General features: G+C 44.0%; 1 protein-coding gene and 1 long non-coding RNA gene across 17 annotated transcripts in view; both read right to left on the bottom strand.

Moving 5' to 3' along the window:
- Window positions 1–2,159: 2,159 nt before the first annotated feature.
- LOC117592409 lies at window positions 2,160–21,855 on the bottom strand. Its single transcript, XR_004574523.1, has 2 exons — window positions 21,781–21,855; window positions 2,160–2,634 (listed from the first exon to the last, which is right to left on the bottom strand). It is a non-coding gene; the product is annotated as an uncharacterized LOC117592409 (long non-coding RNA).
- LOC117592403 (myocyte-specific enhancer factor 2) overlaps window positions 3,326–23,537 on the bottom strand; it is a 42,924-nt gene continuing 22,712 nt past the window's right edge. Inside the window, exons 3-12 of one of the 16 annotated variants that reach the window (XM_034286128.1) lie at window positions 20,413–20,486; window positions 7,749–8,300; window positions 6,815–7,018; window positions 6,354–6,573; window positions 5,826–5,924; window positions 5,556–5,692; window positions 5,306–5,502; window positions 4,839–5,242; window positions 4,306–4,374; window positions 3,326–3,770 (exon numbers count right to left, since the gene is read on the bottom strand). In XM_034286128.1, coding sequence (XP_034142019.1) covers window positions 3,559–3,770; window positions 4,306–4,374; window positions 4,839–5,242; window positions 5,306–5,502; window positions 5,556–5,692; window positions 5,826–5,924; window positions 6,354–6,573; window positions 6,815–7,018; window positions 7,749–7,802 — 1,596 coding nt within the window. In that variant the 5' untranslated portion in view covers window positions 7,803–8,300; window positions 20,413–20,486 and the 3' untranslated portion in view covers window positions 3,326–3,558. Of the gene's footprint in view, window positions 3,771–4,305; window positions 4,375–4,838; window positions 5,243–5,305; window positions 5,503–5,555; window positions 5,693–5,825; window positions 5,925–6,254; window positions 6,574–6,814; window positions 7,019–7,748; window positions 8,301–20,412; window positions 20,487–23,537 lie in introns of all 16 variants that reach the window. The other 15 variants (XM_034286122.1, XM_034286125.1, XM_034286123.1 and 12 more) reach the window with 15 other exon arrangements.

Genomic DNA, 23,537 nt, shown 5'->3' with positions numbered 1-23,537 from the left:
CTGTTTCTTGTTTAAAACACCAACTTAATAGGTAAATATTGAATCCACAATCAATTTTCAATTTCAAAACCTTTCATATATATTCAGTGCACGGATAAAACTTGTTCTCTTTTATATAGTTTCACATATATGTATATATAAGTATGTATTGTATAATATACTATCTTGTTTTTCACCAAAATGGTTTGCAATGGTTTGCTTAGCCTACAATTACGATTTAGTTGTATAATTGTTATTAATTGTTATTTGAACAGACGATACATCGATGGATACACGTACATACATTTAGGGGTACTCCTCATCCTCTCCGTGGCCTCTCCCAATGCTTGTGTGCCTCCTCATATCCGTTTTCTTAGACCTATCTACAGATTGAACATATGTATGTATCCGCTGTGTGGGCTGGCGGCACGGCTGCCACAGAAACATTTATTGGACAACAATCAAGGAAATACATTGAAAGAACTTTGCTTTAGCTATGGTAACTTTAACACTAACATTCCATAGCGGGCGGGAGACAAGTTTTGGTACTTTTCGGGGTACGGCAATTGTGGCAGCCGTGATGCTGGAGCCCCCGCTGGAGACACATCAGGATGCGTTACGAGTCTTTGTTTAATTATTATGTGATGCCGTTCAGGTGCCATTAAAATCCCATTACAACTGTGCAACAGGTTCAACATTTTATCTATTACGCTAAAGGTACAACGAATACGAATTCACATTCTGAACATTACATCTAGTACCATACGCACGCAGTTAGAGTGGTCTGTCTGTGCTGTGAGTGGTCCCTGTGACCGTACATCGTCTTGTAGACCGCCATCTGTACAGTGCATTGTTACTCAGATAGATATATATAAATATATCTTTATAAACCATTATCAGTATATTGTTTTCCTAAACTAGATTCATGCTTCTCTGGATAAGCCGTCTCCCTCTTCCCTCTTCCAATTTTCCAATGCCAATTTGTACATTATGTGCTGCTCTTAATTCGAGTTTCTGTCTCTGTGAGGGATTTGGGTGATTAGGTAGCTATCAGTTTTCAGATTTATCTATTTATCTACTCGTACGTTTAATTAAATAGCACAGTTAACACCTGTATCGAAATGTTTCACCATCGAGTTGTTCGTTTATCATTATCATTTGCAATCAATATTCATAGTACAACATTTATTTATATTTATATTATTTTCTTTTTTTTGGTTTTATGTTTTTTTTTTATAGTTTTCGTTTGTTTATTAAAAAGAGGCACTGTTTTTAAGGCAACACTACACAGTGAAGTTACATACCAGGATTTATGTACATTCAAACAATAGTAAAAGTTTTGGGAAATTCCGAAAAGTCTTTTGCAAATCATATGAAAACTCAACTCTATAACATTCAAGGAGAGTGCAACATTTGTACCCACTAATATGGGGGTGTACACATTCATAAGATATATGTATGTAAGTATGTGATTATTTACATAATCTATTATCATCTCAAAGCAAAATATACCCATTCCCCTATGGATGAGTTGCTTTGCTGGTAAAAGTTCGCTTCAGTTCCGCTTCAGGTTGGGGCATTCTACGTTCACCTTTGTTTTGCTTATGTATATCATCGTAAGTACATTTCTAGAAAATATCATCTATAGTGTTTCGGTTCTTTCTATATGGTAGACATATAGTTTCGTACTCCTCTTCGGCTCTTATAAATGTATGTGTAAAGCTGTTCAAAGGGGGAAACCTGTAAAGTGTGTATGTTTGCTTATTGTTTACTGTTCATCTCATCTCTCATCTGACTCCTGGCCTCTCATCTGCCACTGTTTTTCGCATGTCTGCATGTGTGGACACAGTTGCACAGTGTGCGGACAGCGGCGGACACCGAGAAGTGCCAGAGTAATACTCGAATACAAATATATATGTACATAAATATTATATTTTTCCTACGAGTACTGTTCTGTTCGCGTCTGTATAAAGTGCAACGGGTCATAGAATATTTGCTGAGCTCGTTTACCTCTTGGTCAAATATTGGAGGAAACATCGAGTCGAATCGTGTCGTATCGAAATGGGGAATTGACATTAAAACAGACCCAGAGACACACCCACACGCTCATCCACATTGGGGCCTGTGCAAATAGGGTTCAGAAATATACAAAATGTAAATAAAATATTGTAAACAGAAAGTGCGAAAAATAAACGATAATTTCTTGAATAATTTTATTTAAATTATATATTTTGTTGAGTTGTTTGTTGATGCTGTTGTAGTTTTTGTTGTTGTTGTTGTGGTTGTGGTTGTTGTAGTTGGTGTTGTTTTACAAACATCTTGTAAATGTAAAAAATACAAAACTTAGGCACGAAAACTTGAATAGAAATCCACTTTAAACGTAAATTACAAAATATGACTTCGTTTTGCTTAAGAGATGAAGATAAAAGGAGGAGGGGTCTAGCAAATAGATCAAGCTTAAATCAAAACTAAATCATAATCATCAAGTGTTTAAATCTATTTGTTTATGCATTTATGTGTATTTCCTTTTTCAAAATCAACCAAATCTCCTTGCTCCTCTTACACGAACAGAACTGATAATAAAAATTATTGATAAATTGCACGAAATTACAAATATTGATTGAACATTGAGTACATTCCTTGCTGTGTCTGTGTCTGTGCCTGTGTGTTTATGTGTGTTCAATCCATCCATACTCAAGCATTCATCTGATAGTGCTAGTACGTATATTGTAATGGGTTTACAAACTAAGTTTAAAACTTATGCTAAATCAAGTATTTACAGAAAACATTTCCTCCGTTTTTCCTATCGCTTTTGCTTTTGCTTTTGCTTTCGCTTTGTTTTTTGTATGCAGCATTTTTGTCCTAAGATTAGATTTAACATTAACTTTAACCATAGCTGTAACTTTAGTTGTAATTGTAACTAAACTAAATCAGCTCCAACGCTCCAAACAACTTATTTCTGGGCCTTCTCCACCCCATCATCATAAATCCATCCATCCCATCATGGGATTAGGATTGGGATTGGGACTGGGATGGGGATGGGGATGGGGCGCCTAATTTCGCATTTATAATTTAGAATTATAACTATTACCGTAGGTGTGTGTGTTTGTTTGTGGGTGTATTTAACTTACAATAATTATAGATATGACACTGTCACTGTTCGCTTAAACCGAAAACAAAACAAAGCTCCCATCTCCTTCTTCCTTCCCTTCTTCCTGCCACAATTTCCAGCTGACTTTTCTCTGAACTATTGCACTGGTCTGGAAATTGTTGCTCCTACTGGTTCTTCGGCTCCCTTTCCTTATCCACCTCCTTCTCCACCTCCTGCTATTGGTTTTGCTGCGTCCCATAGGCTACCGCCAGCTGCTGTTGGCCATAGCAGTCATAGCCAGAAGCAGACATGCTGAACGAACTCCGTACGGCGGCCACATCCTTACGAGGCGGCGGCGGCATCATGGCCAGATCGTCTATGTCGCTGATGTTCGTGTGGATTCCTTGCTTCTTGCCATTGCCATTGCCATTGCCATTGCTGTTGTGTTGCTGCTTGTAGTGGCTGCTGCTACCGCCTGCACGTGCCGGCTATGTACCCCATCCACCCGATATTCTGGGACGTTTGTGGTTGGGTGCATCGTAGTCCCCCAGCTGCTGCTGCTGTTGCTGGTGTTGCTGCTGCTGCTGCTGTTGTTGCTGCTGTTGTTGCTGCTGTTGCTGCTGCTGTTGCTGCACTGCCACGGCGGCGAGGCGCACATCCTGATCGCTGCTGGGCGCACCTGCGTTTAAGATGATAAAGTCTGTTAAACTATTAGTTCGATTTGCTCATTGGTCGTGTGTGTATGACAAAGGCAGAGGTCAGGCATTCGCAGGCGTTCAGGCGGGCTGTAGGGGGTAGATCTGGGGGCAGTCCGCACCCGGAATGAGTGTAGTATGACTGTGTGAGTGGTGTGAGTGTTTTCGGATGAGTGTTTTTTGTTTGGGATAGAACGAAATCGCATCAATTGTTAGTACAAAATTAAGATTAAACCAAAAGCCAGGCAATATGTAATTTTCAATTTCTTTAGAATTCTGAGAATTCTCTTCAAAAATTCCCCCTCAAAAGTAGTCGAAAACTGAAGGAAAAAACAACTCAAGATGAAAACCCGCCCGTTCCCGCAGAAACATAAATTCTTCTTTTTGCATGTACACAAATTTTGCTAGATATTTGTTTGTATGTATGCATGTAGTATATGTATGTGTAGAAGTATGTATGTACATGTGTGTGTCTTTTATGTATTTTGTTGCGTGTGTTTGTGTGTTTTGTGTTGAAATTCGTTTTTGAGGCCAATTTACCGGCAAAATTCCATCTAGGATTGTGACCCATTAGCGCGCGGTACGGATATCCTTCATACTTATCATGCCCTATAAATATTATCACACAATTGTTGTTGTTGTGGTTGTTGTTGTTGTTGTTGTTGTTGTGGTTAATGCGAATATAAAAAACAAACAAACGTATTATGTTTAGATTATAACAATAACAATAACAATATTAATGCAATCGGCACTAGAGACGATTCTTCTAGGAAATTCTCAACAGACAAATCGGAGCGCATACGTAATATTTGTCTGTGCACACACATTACGTATACGCACCATCTGATTTTCAGAGAGAGGGTTGGAAAATAAAGAGAGAGTTACATTTTAGCATTAGGAAACATGCCGCGACAAAAACAATTCGGAGAACACTTTTGTCTCAACTCTAAAGATAATTGTTAACAAAACTGCAGACATTTTTCAAGCGAAAATCCTCTTGCGGAACACGTGGGCGAAAGATAGACAGCGCGCGGGGGGTCAGCATAGGGGTAAGGGGTGCATCGGTAACGTACCTGGTGTGGGTGTTAGGTGACCCGTCGACGAGGGCCTCGAGTTGGGCAACACTAGGTGCTGCTGCGAGTGGCTCAGGACGCTTAGATTGGTGGCCTGCTCCGCGTTCCCATTGCTACCGCCTCCGCCTGGTGGACCACCACCTCCGAGGATACTGGCATTGTTCAAGTGCGTAATGACATTGCCGGCATTGGCGGCTGAGGAGCCTGCTCCCCCGCCACCGCCCGAGGCGTTGCTGCTCGTGCTGCTGCTGGAGCCGCCGCTGCCCGTCGATCCATTGCTGTTCTGCTGATGCCCGCTCGAGGATAGATCACGCGGCGGCGACTGTGGCTCGGCCTTGACCTTGATGGAGACGGGTGAGGTGGCGGGCGGCGGTGTGCTATTCGAGACAGCCAGATGCGAGAGACTGATCGAGAGAGAATGAACAAGATGAGAGAGATATTGCTTATGGTTGAGCGGCTTCTCTTACCTAGAGTGCTGCACCAGACCCTGGTGCCATTGGGGCAGGCTCATGATATCCGCACTGCCGATGACGCCGGAGGAGGAGAAGTCCTGCGCCCCAAAGGAGTAGCTCGTGAGGGCGGGTATCGGAGTCTGCAGCGTCACCACGGGCGTGTTCAGCGATGTTTGGCTCTGTCGTTGCTGGAAGGGAGAGCACGGAGGGATCTTAATTGCGGGCTTCCTATTGTTATCTCTCAAATTGTCACCCCTCTACTCACATCTGTGTAGGCCACATCCTCGGGCGCAGACATGTTGGGCGGTATGGGTGCTATGGTGGGCGGTATGACGACCCGCAGGTTGGAAGAACGTCCATTCTGGCTGCCCGGCGACTGTTGCTTGATGGGCAAGTGATGGGCTGTAAGGAGTTACGATTAAAAGGGTTTATCTCATGCCACACAGAATGGGTTGGGGGGATCTTTGGGCAGATGGGAGGAGTGTATGGTGTGGTCGTAATGGATGGGGTGGGTCTTCATGGTCGTAATGCGCACCTATGCCAGGACTGGGACCTGGACTGGGCGATCCCACAAGCGGCGAATGGGAATGCGGATAGCCATTCGACATCTCCAGCATGGAACCCGATGGATATACTGATGGCACCAATCGATAATAAGAAGATAAGAAAATGCACAGATACGTTAAGACTTTAGATCGAAACACTCTACATAGGTAATATTGGAAGAGTTTTGGAACTCTGGGGGGTTAGATTCATGGCGGGTGAGTCGAGGGAAATCAAAATAAAACCAACGAAATACATTCTCTGTTAGACATTTTTAGGGTTTGGGGGGAAATCATGCAAAAGAATACAACGAAAAATCGAACGATAACAATAACAATAACAATAACGATAACGATAACGATAACAAACTGAAAGATAGAAAAATGTGTGTGCACCCTTCTGCCAGAGACACTGTACTAACTTATCAAGGACATCCCACCTGAATCCGTCTCCGAGCTGGATGGACGGGGGCTGATGTTGGTGTGGGACATTTGTGGGCTGGCCTGCAGCAGGTTCTCACCATAGGACCCTGGCACTGGCACCGACACGGGCAGCGTGTAGCTACTGTTTGGCAGCTGCCGCGGCGCCCCGGTCACCCCAATGGCCATCTGGTTGCGCTGCATCATGTTCTGGAACTCCTCGTCGATCTTGTTGTACTTGGCCTCGGTTCGTGGTGTTAGCGTGTAGTCTGTTTCGGCTTCGGGCGAGTCCGGGGACATGACGCCGTTTTTGTTCTCCTTCTGTTTTCCAGAAAAGAGACAGAGAGAGAGTGAGTTATTAATGGTTCCCTGCAAGTGGTAGCCAAGAAAGGCAGAGGCGAGGTGAGAGCAGCAGTTCTGCATTTGAAATGCAAAATACACCGCTGGCATTGCATGCTCTCTTCCTTGCTGCTGCTCTTTGCCTTAAGCTGCTCTTTGAGCAGCCACAAGTGGAAGCAGCACTCTGCCCTCTCTCTCTCTTGCGCTTAAGCTCCGCACTTACCTCAATGATGTTCTTGTTGGTCAGCGACTCGTGCGGCTCGTTGTATTCTGTGTACTTGAGCAGCACCCTGTCCATGTCCGTGCTGGCATATTGGTAGAGCTTGTTGCTGGACGAGAAGATGATCAGCGCTATCTCGCAGTCGCAGAGCACCGATAGCTCGTAGGCCTTCTTCATAACGCCGAACTTCCGCTTGTTGAAGGTCACCTGGATACGGAGGAGGAATCGTTTGTCAATTACCGCTGCTCTGCTCAAATATTTATGCGCCTCGAATGTAATTAGACGCACAAGTGGCCGAGTCCTCAGGCTCAGGCCCCTTTCTGTTAGGCGGAGCAAGGCGAGGGCTTGGGAATGAATCGATTATGGCGCCCAGTCAAGGTTACAGTGGTGGCCCATACAATAAACAACATAGCACACGCCTAACTGTGCTGCCGATGACGCGTTTACGACATCAGCTGAACTGAAGGCAACCCGGAAAACCCTCTCACTCACTCAGCCACTCAGCCGCGTCACACGCAGCTGTCGGGCCGGAACAAACGAACCTACGAACTAGTTCCAACTGGATTCCATAACTACTAAATTTGTATGAGTAAATAATGGTTAATTCCACAAGAAATTGCTTGTAATTTGTGACAAACAATTTAAATACAAATTCCTCTTGTACATATCTCAACTTGCATGGCTTTATATTACTGAAAGGGACAATTCCGCACCTAATTAGCGCCAGGGATACAATTAAATGCAGCCATAGCTCTACAAAGGTGTGCGATTTCGGTTTAATTGCCGTAAATCGATGCCATAGCCTAGTCCTTAATTAATAAAGTTTTCTATTACATTTGATGAGGATGGACGATTGCCATAGCAAAGAACCAATTGGCATTGCCGACTGCAGCATACAATTGTTGCTCACTGTATGGGGCATGGGGTTGGGACTCACCTGCCGATTGCGTTCATCGGTGATGCGTGATATCTGGATTTTTTTGCGACCCATGGCAACAGTTTTCCTATCCTCTTTTCGCTTCTCCGATTATTATAATAATGATTATGGTGGATGGCGGGTGGCGGGTTCTGGTGTCTCCCAGTATGTTCCTTAAGCTGAAAGCTTGAATGGTTATTGGGGGGCTCCTGGGTTCCTTCCTTCCTCTCTCTTTGTGTATCTAGTGTGGTGTCAGGTAAACTCTCGTTAATTATTCGTCAGGTTCCTCTTCTTCGCGTAGCTGTTGCTGCTGCTGTTGCTGCTGCTGTTGCTGCTGTTTCTCTTGCTATTGTGGCAGCCTTTGGGCATATTTAATATGTATTTGTATCCACACACACACACACACACACACACTCATGCATATAATATCCTGTATATGGATACGGGGGTTCCCTCTTGTTCCTTGCTATTGTTGTATAAGTGGACGGCTTGTCAGAACAGCAAATTCTTCATGTATATTGTATATATCTTTTTCTATATAATTATGTTTCCATATAAATTGTTTTCAGGTAGCTGCAAAGAGACAGAGACAGAGAGAGAGAGAGAGGAAAGACAATGAGTGACCGAAGACTGAAAGAATGATGCTAGGAGGGGTCGATTGAGTAATTAACCCCTGGCTGACCCATTTGCACTTAGGTGGCGACTTAAAAAGGGTTTCCAGCTGGTCTCCAAAGAGATGGAGGGACACAGATGTTGCCCTCGCTCCACTGGCGTTGAAAGTTCAATGCACTGCTCTAATGGATAGGGCCAGAAAAGGAGGCTCCTTTCTCCCACTTCCACTTCCACTGGCATCCTCAAGGTTGACCTATTTCATCAGCTGGGCTTCAGTTAATTGATGTGGCGACTGGCAGCATTCACATCCCACGCATGATTAGATGCGCGATTGCTCCTCCGGCGCACTCCACCGATGTGAGCACCGAGCCAACACTTTGATGTCCTTCCAGCATACAGGACATGGACATTGAATCAATAGGGAAGTTTCAGTTTCACTTTTCAACTGTTTTTTAAAGCGGAAACGGATGCGTCGTATCAAATTGTGTGTTCGCCTGTGGGGCCAAACACTCCTCCAACAAGAGCCGGAAGCGGCAGGAAGTGGAAGTGGAAGTGGAAGCTGTGTACAGCAGCAACAACAAGCACTCCATCTCTCTCACACTCTGTCTCTGCCGTTGCTATGACAGTGGCACGTGGCTGCCAAGCACAAGGCAATGCCCTTCCCACCTCAGGCAACATGGGCAGGAGCATGGAGAGAAGAGAGAGCCAAAGCCGGATAGATTTCATTTGCCTCCATCGTCGGTTGCTGTTGCTGTTGCTTTCCTGTCTTGGCAACCCAAAAGAAAATGTGCAAAAGGCAAAGCGGGAAAGCGGGAAAGCGGGAAAGCGGGCAGGGGACAGTGGACAGGAGCTGGCACCACTTTGCCTTCGGTTCACGCAGCGAACATGAAAAAGCAACAGCGACGACGACGACGACGACCTACGCAATGTGTTTCAGAGAGAACTCCAGAGTGGAAATGGCAGTGGGAGTTAATGTGGGGTTCTGGGCTTTTAGCCTTGACGAATGTGTGTGTGACAGCCAGACACAGATACACAGAAAGACACGCAACGTGAGGGAGGAGCAGGGAGGCAGCAGCAGGACACACTCAACCAAGTCGATACACAGTCCTTGCCCCCTCCTGATTATGCGTGAGTTTTGTATTTTTGGTGACTCGAGCATTCATTATTGATATGGAAAATGGAAACAAGAAAAGAAACGAAACGAAACGAAACGAAAACATGTACCGAGGAAGAGGCCAACACGCAAAGAAAGGAAAGCTAAAAGCGAGGGATAAATTGGGGTATAAATAAAATGTGGGTGGGGGGAAGAAAATGACATTGATGACGCGACAAGTTTGATTCTCGATATAGGGTTCAGGGTTCAGGGATTGCCCATCAAATAATTATCCACATTTTGTAATCAATATTCGATTTTGTAAAATCGAATCCTAATTTGTTGCTTTTGTGCTTCTGTTTATCTTTGGGCTAAGCGTTTTGGCCCATAATTGAGGGACACCTAATCCGCTTAGGCTTAGCCACAGCTCTACAGCAAACACACGAGACTCGAGATTGCTCAAGTGCTCACACCCACACAATCGAGAGTTCTTTTCGCAAAATCATATTTTATTTAGTCTCTCTTTTGTTTTATTTTCTTTTTTTATTCGTTAAATGCAAACCTTAAGCAGGGCCGATAAGCGGTGGGAATCGGTGGGGCGGGAAGTGCGTCGGGGAATCATGAATAATTCAAGGAAAACCTAAGGGAAAGAGGAAGGAGCACTGAAAGGCAAATAAAGGGTATGACGATGCATGGCCAGAGGGATATCTGTGTCATGTGTCGCTGCTGGCTTATCACACCTCTTCACTCCACGCCACTGCACGCCCCTCCACTCAAGTGAGTCAATTAGTTGAAAGCAAAAACCCCAATCCCAGGGCATATGTCAGTCTCAGAAGTTTACTGTAACTTTCACAGCATCGCCGAGGAGCAACCAACCAGCAGGAAGGTTGCTATAAATGCGTAGCATACTTATCAGCGCATGCAATTGAAGCGAAGGATGGGCTAGAAGGATAGGAGATTGTGGAGATAGGAGTGCGGAGAATGGAACAACAGCGGAGCAAAGATTTGAACAAGCTTTCAGTAAATAATTTGTCAAAAGACTAAACACTTTTCCTGCTGCAAATTAAAGTTTCTGTGGCAACCTTTGCGACACATTTTTGGAATCTCTGCTTTGTTCTGTGTTTTCTTTTTGACATTGTTTTGTTTTTGGTTATCGCAAATCTCCATTCAGTCGTGCCGCTTTCGGGGCCTCTAATATCTAATCGCATTGAAGAATTGCGAGCTGCCAAAGTGTTTCCCTTTCTTTATAAATTATTGGGAAATGTTGACGTCACACCACACCCACGAGCACTTGGGGGTGGTGGTGGGTATAACCGACTCCTCGAAAGCTGCCAGATGTGCAGGTGGTGCCACGGCAGCAGAGAATATTTGACTAATTGCAAACAAAGAAGGAGAGTGGGCTAATCAGGGCGCAATGGAACGCAAGGGAATGCAATGGAATGTGTGGCTGCGACATAAAAACAAATAACAAAAGGTAAATGGATGTGCCCCAAAGGCTGAAAGAACTTAACACGGTTTTCATTGCAACAATTAACCGAAGGAATCGTCTCTCAGTCTTTCTTGCTGTGGGTCAGCACTTGAGTGGAAGGAAGGTAGGAAGAAAGGAAGGAAGGATGTGCTTCCCAATGCTGCACCTCTGTGTGTCTTCGTGTGTGTTCATTGGATGCAGATGTGTGTCAAGACATTTGTCTTCTTGCGGCATGGGGCAATTAAGCAACGTGGCAACGTAGCAACGACTGCCGACTGCCACACATTTCTCCATTTAATTGGCCCCCCCATTCATCCACCAAAAGTTTGCGGCGGCAAAGACGACATCATTAGGCAAATGGCCAAAGTACACACCAACCAAATACATACTCACTCGTGTGAACATGCACAGCCCATCCAAAAAGTCAAATAAATACTTCAAAAGTCCCCACGCTATCCTCAATCAATGATATATTAGCGAAGGGCTGGGAATATAAAGTTCGGACCTGTCCAACAGATGAGGGAATTGATTGCCAAGTAAGTGTCTCATTGAAGGCATATCATCCACATCTGTAGGGTAGTCAGTATCTGATTCATTGTATAGTTAAGATGCTGAACGCCTCTGCTGTTAGCTGCTGCTACTGTTTTACTGTTCTGTATGTTGCTTTCTGTTCTCTGTTCAATCGACTGATTTTGGTAGTAAGGAATCTCCCACTAAATTGATTTGATTTTCGAACATGAATCACTTTCTGTGGCTTTTTCTTTGATGAAATGAACGCATTAACGCCGCGAAAACTTGTTGCCTGCTTTGATTGCTCCCTCAATTAGCATTTGTTGTCAATAAATGTATGCAAATGTTAAACTTTTTCCGTATTTTGGATGAATGAACTCCCGCCCCGAGAACCAGTTGTGGGAATGGGCTGACTTGAGATGACTGGAGATCATCGGAGGAGAATGCAACGTCTGGGAATATGGGAGAGCAAAATCCGAGACCTTTCATAAATTTCATTTTTATGGCAGCTGCCGCCACCAATTTTCAAGTTTAAAAAACTCCACACGAAAGTATTTGTCACTCACGTTAATAATTATATAAATTATTAAACTTGATATGTAACAAATTTGCATATTTGCATACACATACATATGTAAGGGGGGGGGATTATTTTACTTTTACTTGATAGAATTTTATTTTATTTTGTTCCTAAAGTTCTTTCGATAGGCGTTTCGACTTCTGGTGCAGGCTTCACTTTCACTTTTCGGGGGAGCTCTCCTCGTTGCAGAATTGCCTTTCGGCAGTTCATTTATTGGAGGGAGGATTCTCTGGTTATAAATCTTGACTTAATTAAAGACACGCGCGCGCGCTTTAAAACGCGACAAAAACGCGTCATTTGAAGCGGCCACTGAGGCGGAACTGTAGCAGCAGTGGGGAGCAACTTTGGAAGGCGTTCGGGAATGTAGCAAGTGCGGGGAGGAAATTAGCAGTTTAGAACCCAATAAATTATTGTGCGAACATGATTATAACGAAGAGTTGATAGATAGGAATTTCAGGAGAATATTTTATCTCCACAAGTCGACAGAGTCATTCAGAAAAATTCCATTCTTGTATTTGCACACTTTGGCTACGCGTTTTCCGACTCTGCCACAAGTTTTGCAACTGCTGTAGCTTGTGGTATTTCTCCTGCAGGCCATGCCGCTAATTTCAAGGTTCTTTTCTGCTCCAAACAAAAAAAAATCTCACACGCGTCGCTTGGCGGCGTCGCCGTCTCCCATGTTAAGGTAGTCGACAGACAGCAGCACACACGTTTGAGTCCGCTCTCTATCTTATCGCTAAACGCACACTTAACACAATGAGAGAGAGAGAGAGAGAGAGAGAGAGAAGTGGAAGAAGGGCGGACGTGGAGAGTGTGTAGAAGAGTACACAATACACAGAGAACAAAACAAAAAAACACCAATAATAATACATAATAATAATTATACAACAAAAACCAGCAATAAAAACATAATTATCACAGAAAACACACTACACAGAGATAGGGAGAGAGAGAACGGATGAGATTGTCCACGCGGAGAGATCAGTGATGGAAAGCCAAAAGTAATATTTATATTTTTAATAACTACACCAATACCCACACAGGTGATAAGAAATAACTTTCGCTTTCTCGCTCTCGCTTTTTTTTTCACTTTTGTTTGAGATAGTACAAAATTTGATTGCGAATTTTTTGTTGGGTTTCTCTTATCAACAAACAACAATAAAAACAATGCCAGAAAATTCACTTCACTTCCCCACTATTTAAAAGCAGCAAAATTCGCCAACACGAATGACAGCGAAAGAAGTGGAAGCAGAAGAAATAATTCAACTACATTTTAGGTGTGTGTTTCCTTGATAAGAACTTGTGTTATTCTATCCTGTGTTGCGTTCTTTGTGGCTTTTCGCTGGAGTTTGGTTAAAGTGGAGGTGTGGGGGGGGTTTAGGTACAACTACTGTTATCACTTTAATGCACTGCCCCGAAATTTGGTTTGTTATCATTGATCAATTATCGCCTTGGCCAGGTCCAGAAAACTAAGTCCAAAATCGAGCGATAGATTATCGCCTTTCAATTGCTTTGTTTTTTTGTTTGTTTGTTTGTTTGTTTGTTTGGTGGAATGCCAATCCAATCCAACCGACTGCGTGTTTTATGTAGGTGTCAAAGTGCATTGCACGCATGTCCCGCTGGCAAAAACAGACGAGGGGGGGAGAGTGAGAGGAGGGGGGAAAGCAAGAACCACAGCGATAAGAGAAATCCATATTTCTTTTCTTTTTGCATTGGCAGCAAGAGGGAGGAGAGAGGGAGTGGGGGCGAGAGCTGAAACAAAGTGCAGACAATTATCAGTAAATTTGCCAATCAGTCGGGCAGTTCGTCATTCCGTCAAGCCGTCAAACAGCCAGTCATTATACTATATGCGAGTACCATAAAAACTAAATGCAAAAGAACTCAAACTCGAACTCGACTGATGATAATGCGGCGTCTGTAGGGAGAAACATTGGAAATGGATTTGAACTTCGCTGGAAACACGATCAGTGCTTTTCTCCCTCTGCCTCTCCCTTTTTCACTATCTCTCTCTCTGTCTGTCCCCCTGCTATTGATACGAAATAACTGTTATCACTTTTCAATTGTATTTACATGTACACACACATACATTTAAAGAGGTTTGCTGTGTGTGTGCGAGAGAACTTTAAGCATTAAGAAAGTGTAAATTGAAATATTGGCAAGATATTGAAGAGGAGGTGGAAGTGGAACTGAAACATGGGATTGGATGAGAAGCAAACAAATCAAAGGGAATTCCATAGGTGAAACAACACAAAGTGGAAGTACAACGAATGCCCAATAGAGCCCCAACGATATCTCTCTGCTGGAATCGCGCGAATCGAATGACGTCAGTTCTGGTGTTGGTCTGCTTCTTTCGGCTATACCGGCTCCCACCATTGATAGGGCCCGTGCTCCGCCTCTATTGGTAATTGTAAAAATTTGATAATGAAAATATGACCCCCGTATTAGGGGAACCAGAAAAGCGGTCTGTCTATAAGTACTTATTATGTTAGTAATTTCATATGATTGTGTGTGTGGGAGACATTGAAATTCCCAACAAAATAAAAAGATCCATTTCATTCTTTGTAGCAATTCGTACAAAGAATGGTAGAGGGAAAAAATATCACACTATTTTCTTAATTTTCCTTGAATTTTCTTTCCACACAAACTTACATGAATCCGTTTTTAAAAACAGAGCAACGCAACTCGGAACAAATGTTCTCCCCTAACAGAGCTCAAACCTCCTTTTGTGTGTTGTGGCGGGCGGATGGGTCTCCAAAGTCCCTCAAAAAGGTTTGCACAAATAATTCGCGGGAAGTTCAAATGCAAATTCGTTTGAATTGTTGAAGGCGCTCGCTGGGAGCTTTTGTTGTTGAAATATTATTGTTAAACAATTGTTGGGCTTTGTTTGATAAACATCAGTGGCGGCACAAAATGCGAGTAATGTCTGTGATATGTTTGCTGTTTATTTTTGAAACTTTGTTGCTTTTATCTTTATTTATGTTTGACCGAATAATCAAATTGATATTTGTAAATATAAACAAAAGGTGAATCCGATTGTTGGAGCAGGCGGAGGACGGAGGAGGTTCTGGCGACGCGTTGCGGCAAATAAAAGTTAAAAATAAAAATTTATAATTGTCCGACGGTTGGCGTGGCGTGGCGTGGCGTGGCCGTGGTCTTTCTATTTTGTTTGTATTTCTATTTGTATTATTGTGTATTGTTTGTTTGCAATTTATTTATGGAAATAGACGTTTAAATTTGTTTATAGATTTGGAGTATAAATAAATTATTGCGCGTAGAGCGAGAGCATCGGCGGTGGCAACATAATTTCCGTATAGCACATTTCTCGCGCAACAATTTCCGTCTGAAGGAAATATCCGAAAGAACCGATCCAATTGTACCGTTTAGAATTGGCCCGAAACGAAACGAAACGAATTTCAAGAATACAGTCTGAATCTGAATCTGAATCTGAATCTGAGTCCAATGAAGAAGCGCGCACGGCAGATCCCCGAAAAAAACTGAAGAAGCGGCGCTGCGGACGCGTACAAACGTACTGACGTCGTTGACGTCGTAATGCGAGGCGGCCGCGCGAATACCACACAGCAAAGACCCAATACTGAAGCAGAGCACACACCGATGCGGCTACAGAGAGAGAGATGGCGAGAGAGTGAGAGTGCGAGCAAGAAAGAGTGAGACGAAACACACACACACACACACACACATCTCTCGGCCCGAGTGTGCCTGATTCTAACGGTATGTCTGATGGTATTTGTGTGTTGCTTCTACTGCAGATTCCATTCGATTTTTATTTCATTTCTTTTTTGTGTAACAAAATATCTCACACACACACAGAGAGCGAGAGAGAGTGAGTGAGTAAGAGACTGGGAGAGAATAAATGCTCGCGCAGGCGCTGCAGTTTGAGTTTATGCTCGAAACGAAAGCAAAGTTGAGTGACTTTCGGCGTGTGTGTGGGAGAGGGGGAGAAGGGAAGTGCGTGCTTGCGGGAGTCAAACATGAAACATATGGTTTTTGTTTGTGCCCCCGACGAGGTCCCAGACGCTTCGACACCCACACAGAGGCACACACGCAGGCACGTATGTATATATATTTGATCAATCAGCCGTTTTCCGTGAGGCGGCAACACAGCAACAGTTACAAATTTTTCTTTTGCTTTTTCCCCGGATTCCTTTTCGGTGCTACTTCGATTTTATGTGTTCGTCTTCCACTTGGGAATACCCCTTGTAGAGACTGAGAGAGCGAGAAGCATACGACTTTTATGTTGGCAAATCCTAGCCGAGAGAAGAGGGTATCAAAATGGTTCATGCTTCTGTTTGGTTCGAAAAAAAAGCTTCTTGTTTCACTTTGTCGCCGACTCATGAATGTTAATTATCGAAAGAACCTCCCTCCCACCGAAACTAATGCGCTGCTTGGGTTTGCTTTCCGTCCTCCCCACCCACACTGCCTCTACCCTCATCATTTAGTGGGTTCTCGTGCGACAACACATTGTCCTTGTTTCGGGGATCCTCTTAGCCCCCCACGCACACAAGCAACTCGCCGCAAGAGCCACCCCAATTTAAGCACAAACGCAGGCCATGCTCTTCCTGCTCCTCTGTTATCCTGCTGCCTGCTTGCCGCACTATTAGTTGCTGTTTCCTGAGGAGGCTTAATAAAAACTTTGTTGACCTGTGACCTGTGGTTGGCAGTAGCATAAAAAAGCATTCAAAGCAGCCAAAGAGGAGCACAACAAAACGGAAAGTGAAAGAAGGAAAAAGGAAAGCGAGTACAGGAGGATGGAGTAGGAAAGTTGTTGGTTGGGTGGTTGGGCGACTACGTGGGTAGTCCTTTTGAAGTATAATCGTGTATGGTATTCCCATTCATTGTTTCTGCTTCGATTGATGATGGTCTATTCACACAGCAGACAGAAAGAGAGAGAGAGAGAGAGAGTCAGCGAGAGAACTGTGCTGGCAAATTGAATTCAATTTGTAAATGCGATTCCATTCCATCCCATTCCATTGCATAACACTCCATTCCCTCCATTACAGGGGACTGACTCCCTTCTCCTCACCATTTGTCGATTATCCCGCTAAACGGAATATTAGTTATGTTTCGAAATGGAATGCTCTCCATTCTAATGTGAGGACAAAAGGCATAACAGCACCCCACAAACTTGTTATTGGAATCATAAATAAGACGATTGTTTTGCTTAACATTCGATGGAAAGTTGTACATGGGAATACCAAAGAAAAGATCCTATAGAATATTCAGACAAGTGGGCTAAACTTATCCATTAAGATTGTATCACATACAGAAGAAAAATCGATGCTTATTGCTTTATCTTTTGGAATTGAAAGGCCTCTGAAATACTCCTCTGGTACGCACTGTCTCTGGCCCAGCAAATGAATCGTCTAGAGGGGACGCAGAACAATGGGGAATGGAGTGTTGTTCAATAAAGCTTCGGTTGCTGCTGCTAAGTACTGCTTCTGAACGTTAAATGGTTGGCAAATCTTTAACGTGACTTTTTACAGCAATATGCAAATGCCAGATGCTGCTGCACCTCCACGCCCTCCCTGCCTGGAATGGTTTTCTGTAAAAATCACGCATAACCGATCCCAAGTGCAGCGGGACCATGTTACCCGTTTTATGATTCTCGAGAGATCGCCCTTTTTGCGCTCTCTCAGCGGCGCCACACAATGTTGCAAGGGCCGGGTGGCAGGGCAGACGGATGCGATGAGATGCACAGCTTCTTCTTTTCGTTTCGTTTCGTTTCGTCTCGTTTCGTTCAGCATGTGGCACATTGGCACATGCAATGCACATTCGTGGCTCAGTCGATGTCCTTGTGACTTTTAACGCCTCTGGCCTCTCCAGAGGCTGTCCCTGGTGGCGGCTGTTGCAAGCGAAGGGTGCGACAACTGCCAACTGCAAACAGTCGTCGACAGTCTTAATTCAATAAACGCCGCTCAGCGATTCGCCCATGTGCCCATGTCCCTGCCTGCCTCACGCTGCATGTGGACACACATGTGCAACATGCGGCAGCAGAACCAGCAGCAGCAGCCACAGCCACAGCCACAGCCTCAATGTGTTTTTGAGTCTGACTTAACTGCCGCTGCCGCTGCCGTTGCAGGGGTTTCCATTAAAGATCTTCACCCCAAGCCAAGCCAGAAACCAACTCCGAACCGATCCATGGACCACGTGGAAACTTCACTGTGCACTTCACGTTGCTGTGTTTTTCGTGCACCATAAACCCATTACCCATTGCATGGCAGTGTTTCCAAGGGGTATGTTGTATTTGAAGGCAATAAATTGCTTTCGAATTAAAGGATATCCCCATGGTCTATAGTCTGCTCTTGCTGTTGTAAACGCTGCGCTGCGTAGGTAATATTCATAAATTTCATTCATTCCCCCCACAAACAAAACAAACGGCGGAAAGTATCTTTTAGTTGTATCACATCTTGTATCTTGTATCTTGTGTACCCCGCTCCCTGACGGAACTACAGGGAACACACAAAGTAAAACATATTTTTAATTGCATGGCGGGAGGAGTGGGAATGAGCTTCGAAATTTGAAATTGAAAAATGTCTTTGCGGCGGAACATCAATTATGCAAATATCCTGAAAAGAAACAGCTCAAGCAATTATGGGTCTCAGGAGAGCGAGAGTATCTGTATTTAAAGAGTGGCATTAGCATTGCCTAATTACATTTCAATTGCTTGGCTTAAACAGGGCTTTAGGTGCCACCTCTCGCCGCACACAATTCATTTCATTTTATAACAATAAAAAAAGGAAGAAAAACCTCGAATCAATTTTGGGCCAAGCATTGGAGTGCAATTTAAATGTGATTAAATGCCGGCTTAAGGACACTCGCAGCGGAGGGTAAAAAATAATGCCTTAACCACTCTGCCTCTGCCTGCCATCCCTCTCCGATGAATAATCTAATCAATTTTGCCCACGGTCTCAGAGAAAAGTCAAAGCCTGATGGCTCCAGGAGTCTCTCGTCTGGCTGTCATCCTGAATAAATTCCACCTTAACACGTGTGCCACTGAAGGTAGCAGGCATGGGCAGGGGCATGGGGCATTGCTGTGAAAGCATTTCACTGTTTGCATGAATGATAAGTTCCCCAAACAGAGAAAGAGACAGCAGAGCCGGGGACTCGAGGGAGGAGCGAGATCTGGGTATGGCATGGCATGGCCCTGAGAGAAAGCCTTTCTCTATAGCTGCCTTACAATTCTCTGGTTAAAATCTCTCTCGTGTCTCTCTAATTGCGTCTGACAGTTGCCTAACTTTTTAATTGATTCCCCTATAAATAATCCACGTGGCACACTCATTGTAGTTGCCGCATGCAACTAAAACTTAGCTGGAAACTGTCAACCATTTATCACTTTTCACACACACAGTTTTCCTTTTAAATGCTCTTTTAAGAGCTGCACATATTTAATGCACTTCTTCGGGCCAAGGACAATAGATGAATGTGATGTTCAGGTGAGCTTTATTTAAATTTATGAATTCGGGATTTTATGTACGCCCACAAGAATCACATTCAAATGATGTCACATAAAAGACATTGGTTGAGGTAATCATTTCCTATCAATCAAATATGTCAACAAATATAGAATCATATTTTTACATGGAATAAATACCTCAAAGCTTAGCTTGCAGCTGGCAAGCCTCAGCATGTGCATCACCAAAGTATGCTATACAAAAAAGTATTATAAAATCATCAACGGAATCAAATGAAAGCCTTTGCTGTTTGGAAATTCCTTCAGACCTTTACCTAGAATAATGTTTTTCTGCCTGAAACATTATAAATGCATTCATTCCTTGGAAATCGTTTTACAAAGTCGACTCTGAAGGGGCTTTGCAAGCCAATTAGCAGCATTTCATATTTCCTTATTGTTCGAAAGAAATAACTACACAACTTTTCGTTGGGAGAAAGTTGCAAGTGCAAGCTTAAAACTTGTTGAATATTCCGATTCACCTTTGGTTGTTAGGGGAAACCCGGAACCAGGACGGAGACAGGCATCCAGAACAGAGTCAGAGACAAACGACAGAGGCAAAAAGATACACGGAAATTGACGGAAACTCGCAGAGCAATAAAGAAAAGTGTCCCGCCCACAGAGTATCCGCAGAGACACCCACTGCCAATAGGGAGGGGGAGAGTGGATGGATGGATAAGTTTTTATATAATTTCTTCCCCCCCCCCCCCCCCCCCCCCCCCNCCCCCCCGAAGAACTTGAGTTATTGCCCCACATACATAGTACATATAGAACACAATATTTCCCTTAATGTCTTTATTATGTTCCATTGAGTGTAAATATTTGCCTTGTGCACACACACGCACACACACTCCAGTGGCACTCTGCCACAGTTTGTGGCAAGCTTCGCAAAGCGGGGCACGTGCTGGAAGGTAGGATAATTCTGGGGGGACGGCCGGGGCCGGGACCGGGACTCACCTTAGCGGAAGAAGTAACTGCCTCTTGCCTTTGGCGGCAGGCGACGACCAACAACAGGTACAAATATATTTCCACTGCAAAGAAATAGAGAAAAGCGGAAAAAGCCAAATTAAAATGTAGTCATTTAAGCAAGAAAGCAAAGAAGAATTTAAGCAAGAAAACGCTTGAATATCGCTGGAGGCGATTTATGACGCGCGCAGTTCAGTGCACACGCGTTTTAACACGCGTTAACCTCCTGCAACGCTTTGCGCCCCCCTGAAGCCGGGACGGACTACAACTCTTCTGCTACTGTTCTTTCAACATATGCGGCATGTGTGCGTGGCATGCCCCCAACTTGGAAGCAGACACACAGAGAGACAGAGAGCGACGGAGCTGTGCTGGAGACAAGTGCTCAAAGCGAGTTTAAAGTTGAAAGGATACCATAAATCTTGTAAGCTGATGCAAAGCGACAGTCGAGCCGGGGCAGCCACAACATCATCATCATCTTGGCTTCTAAACGGGCTCTGAATTATTGTCCACACTGCAGAGTGAAGAAGCCAAAGCTGACAACGATGTCTAGAAACGCAATAATTTATCCGCGGAAATCTATACTTAGTTTTATTCATCAGAAGTTTCAGTTCGATCCTAACGAACGACAATGGAACTTAGCAGAAGGTTTACGTTTTCGGGTCTTTGAACTCTTCAAAAACTATAAACAATTCAATTAAATAAACTAAGTGTTTCTTGCACTTGAACTTTGGCCCAACATTTTCCAACTGCTGGAAGATAAATGGACACAAGGTAGATAGATGGAATATGGATAGAGTATCCTTTTCCCTTTCCTTTCGTCCCACTTTGCATGTATTTCGATAAGCTGTTATAAATTCCTTTTTTCTTATTCCTTTTTATGGTTTGTGGCTTCTTGTTCCTGCCACTCGGATGTCTCTCAATCGGTTGCTCTAACTCAATGAGGCACATTTCCCGCTCCCGCTCCCGCTCCCGAACTGGACTCCGGAGCTGCGTCTCGGTCTCAAGTGGTTGCATCCTCTGGATTTCGAGGCAGCTTCCTGCTTGTGTGGCAGCAGGAGCTCACAGACCAGTGGCAAAGTCAGAAACATTCGAGTTTCGAGTGTGGATTCTATGGCCAATGTAATGGTTGCTTCACTTGAGCATCACCTCAAATGTATCTCTATCTCTGTATTGCTTTGTATCTGCATCGTTTAGTGTTGGTATCTTTGTGTGTGTGTGACAGAGATGCTCCTCTGCATCCACATATCATTTGCTGTCTTTCTCACCTCAAGAACCAACAGCAGCAGCAGCAGCAGCAGCAGCAGACTGCCATAAGGCACAGATCTTCTCTGAGTATTATGTATCTATGTACATATGCACATATGGGTGTGTGTGTGTGTGCGTGTGTACATATGTATGCATATCTGTATGTTTGTGCAATGTTTCCTTTGATTTTTCTGTTGTTTTTTCAACAATAAATGCAAAAGCCAGAGGCTGTGGCGGTGGCGTTGGCATACAAAGGGGAAGCATCAGCTTCAGGAATGGAATAATTTAATTCTGATTCATACATTTCTATGGTTGACGATCCCCTTTTTGCCACACCCCTGGATACCGAAGAAAACCCAAGAAAGATATTTCCCGTGTACGCAAATGTTATTGACATGGCAGGAATGGTGGAGCAGCAGCAGCAGCAGCAGCAGCAGGAGAGGGCAGTGGAAGGGGCCATCGTCAGACCGACGCCCAGACTGACAGGCAGCCAAGCAGCAGCCAAACAGAGAAGTAAAAGGGAACGAGGCAGAGGGTGACAGGGCTTGGGCTTGTAGGATGGGGTGGGGTACGAGTGCACGCCACTTCTTCCACTGATGTTACCGTTAAAAGAAATGCAATTAAAATGAATCTCTAGAACCCCTGAAAACCGTAGCAGCATCCAAAACGGAAGCAATTAGTAAAACTGAAAGCAGAGAAGGGGCCCGGCCCGGCAAGGCACGGTCCGCAGAGATCTCTCAGAGGCACAGACATCTTCCATCTCCTTGTAATCCGTGGCAACACACACACACACACACAGGGAAAGAGATCTTTCAGCGGACACAGACACAACGCGTGCTCTATGGGGCATTTGCAGTTTGGGGCCTGATCGTGCGGCTGAAGGTACAAAGTCAACAGAGGGAACTGGTGTGGAGTAGAGGGAATGCACTTAGGGTAAAGCAGAAGGAGAGGCAGAGCCCATCCTTTGGCTATGGCTACACACCCTCCCATCGCTGCCTTCCTCCCACCATTTGTTGTTCCTCGTCACGGCTTTGGCAGCGACAGCCCCTTCCGTAAATCATAATTTTTCAATAATTCCTTTTGTCATTCATGTTTTCGGTTTGGGGTTACACTCTGCAGCGACGCCAAAGGTAGGAAGGATGGGAATCCTAAATATAGTTGAAAGATATCTAGAGGGAGACACATCTTCGACACAATCGATTATTTGGGGCCTGAGAGTATTAATTATCGTTGATTAGTGTCTAATGTCTAAAAGAGATCCCCTGTGGAATACATCCCGAAAGTTAGCCCAAATTAATATGCAACCAATCTGGACGGGCCTTCTTTTGTCCATGGACCACCCACCAGATCAATCAGCAGATTGGGGAATGCACTAGCCTCCATCCCTCTGCAATTACTCCCCACCCAGTAACGAAAGCAAACATGAAATCTGTATAAACATGGGAATCAACACAAAAGACAGACAAACAGACGGACAGCAAGAAAACTATGGAAAACTATATCTAAATCTCTTTCTCTCGATGTGACTGCTTGGCTATATCTATGATTCTTCTGTCCGATTTAAGCTGCGGCACGTGCCACGCCACGCCGCATATGTATGTAGGATCTATCTTTGCTTTGCTGGCTGTAAAAATAAATTGCGGGGCCAATAAAATTACTCGTATTTTTCAGCATGAATCGATTTTTGTGTTTACTTGCAGAAAATTGATGATAATATTTCAAAATAGATTTCCGAAGGGGGGTGGTTGTCTGGTGACTTCAGGTGTTCGTTCAGTTCATTCACAAACGTTTAATTTTAAAACAAAAACCAAAACAAAAATTTTAAAATTAGTTTAAAAAATGCTATCTATAAAATTGTTCAACTTTCTTTT

The sequence above is a fragment of the Drosophila guanche genome, unplaced genomic scaffold (genome assembly GCF_900245975.1).
Source record: "Drosophila guanche unplaced genomic scaffold, DGUA_6, whole genome shotgun sequence".
Taxonomy (NCBI): domain Eukaryota; kingdom Metazoa; phylum Arthropoda; class Insecta; order Diptera; family Drosophilidae; genus Drosophila; species Drosophila guanche.
Note: the sequence above shows the minus strand (reverse complement) of the source record. Positions and strands in the feature narration are given on the sequence as shown.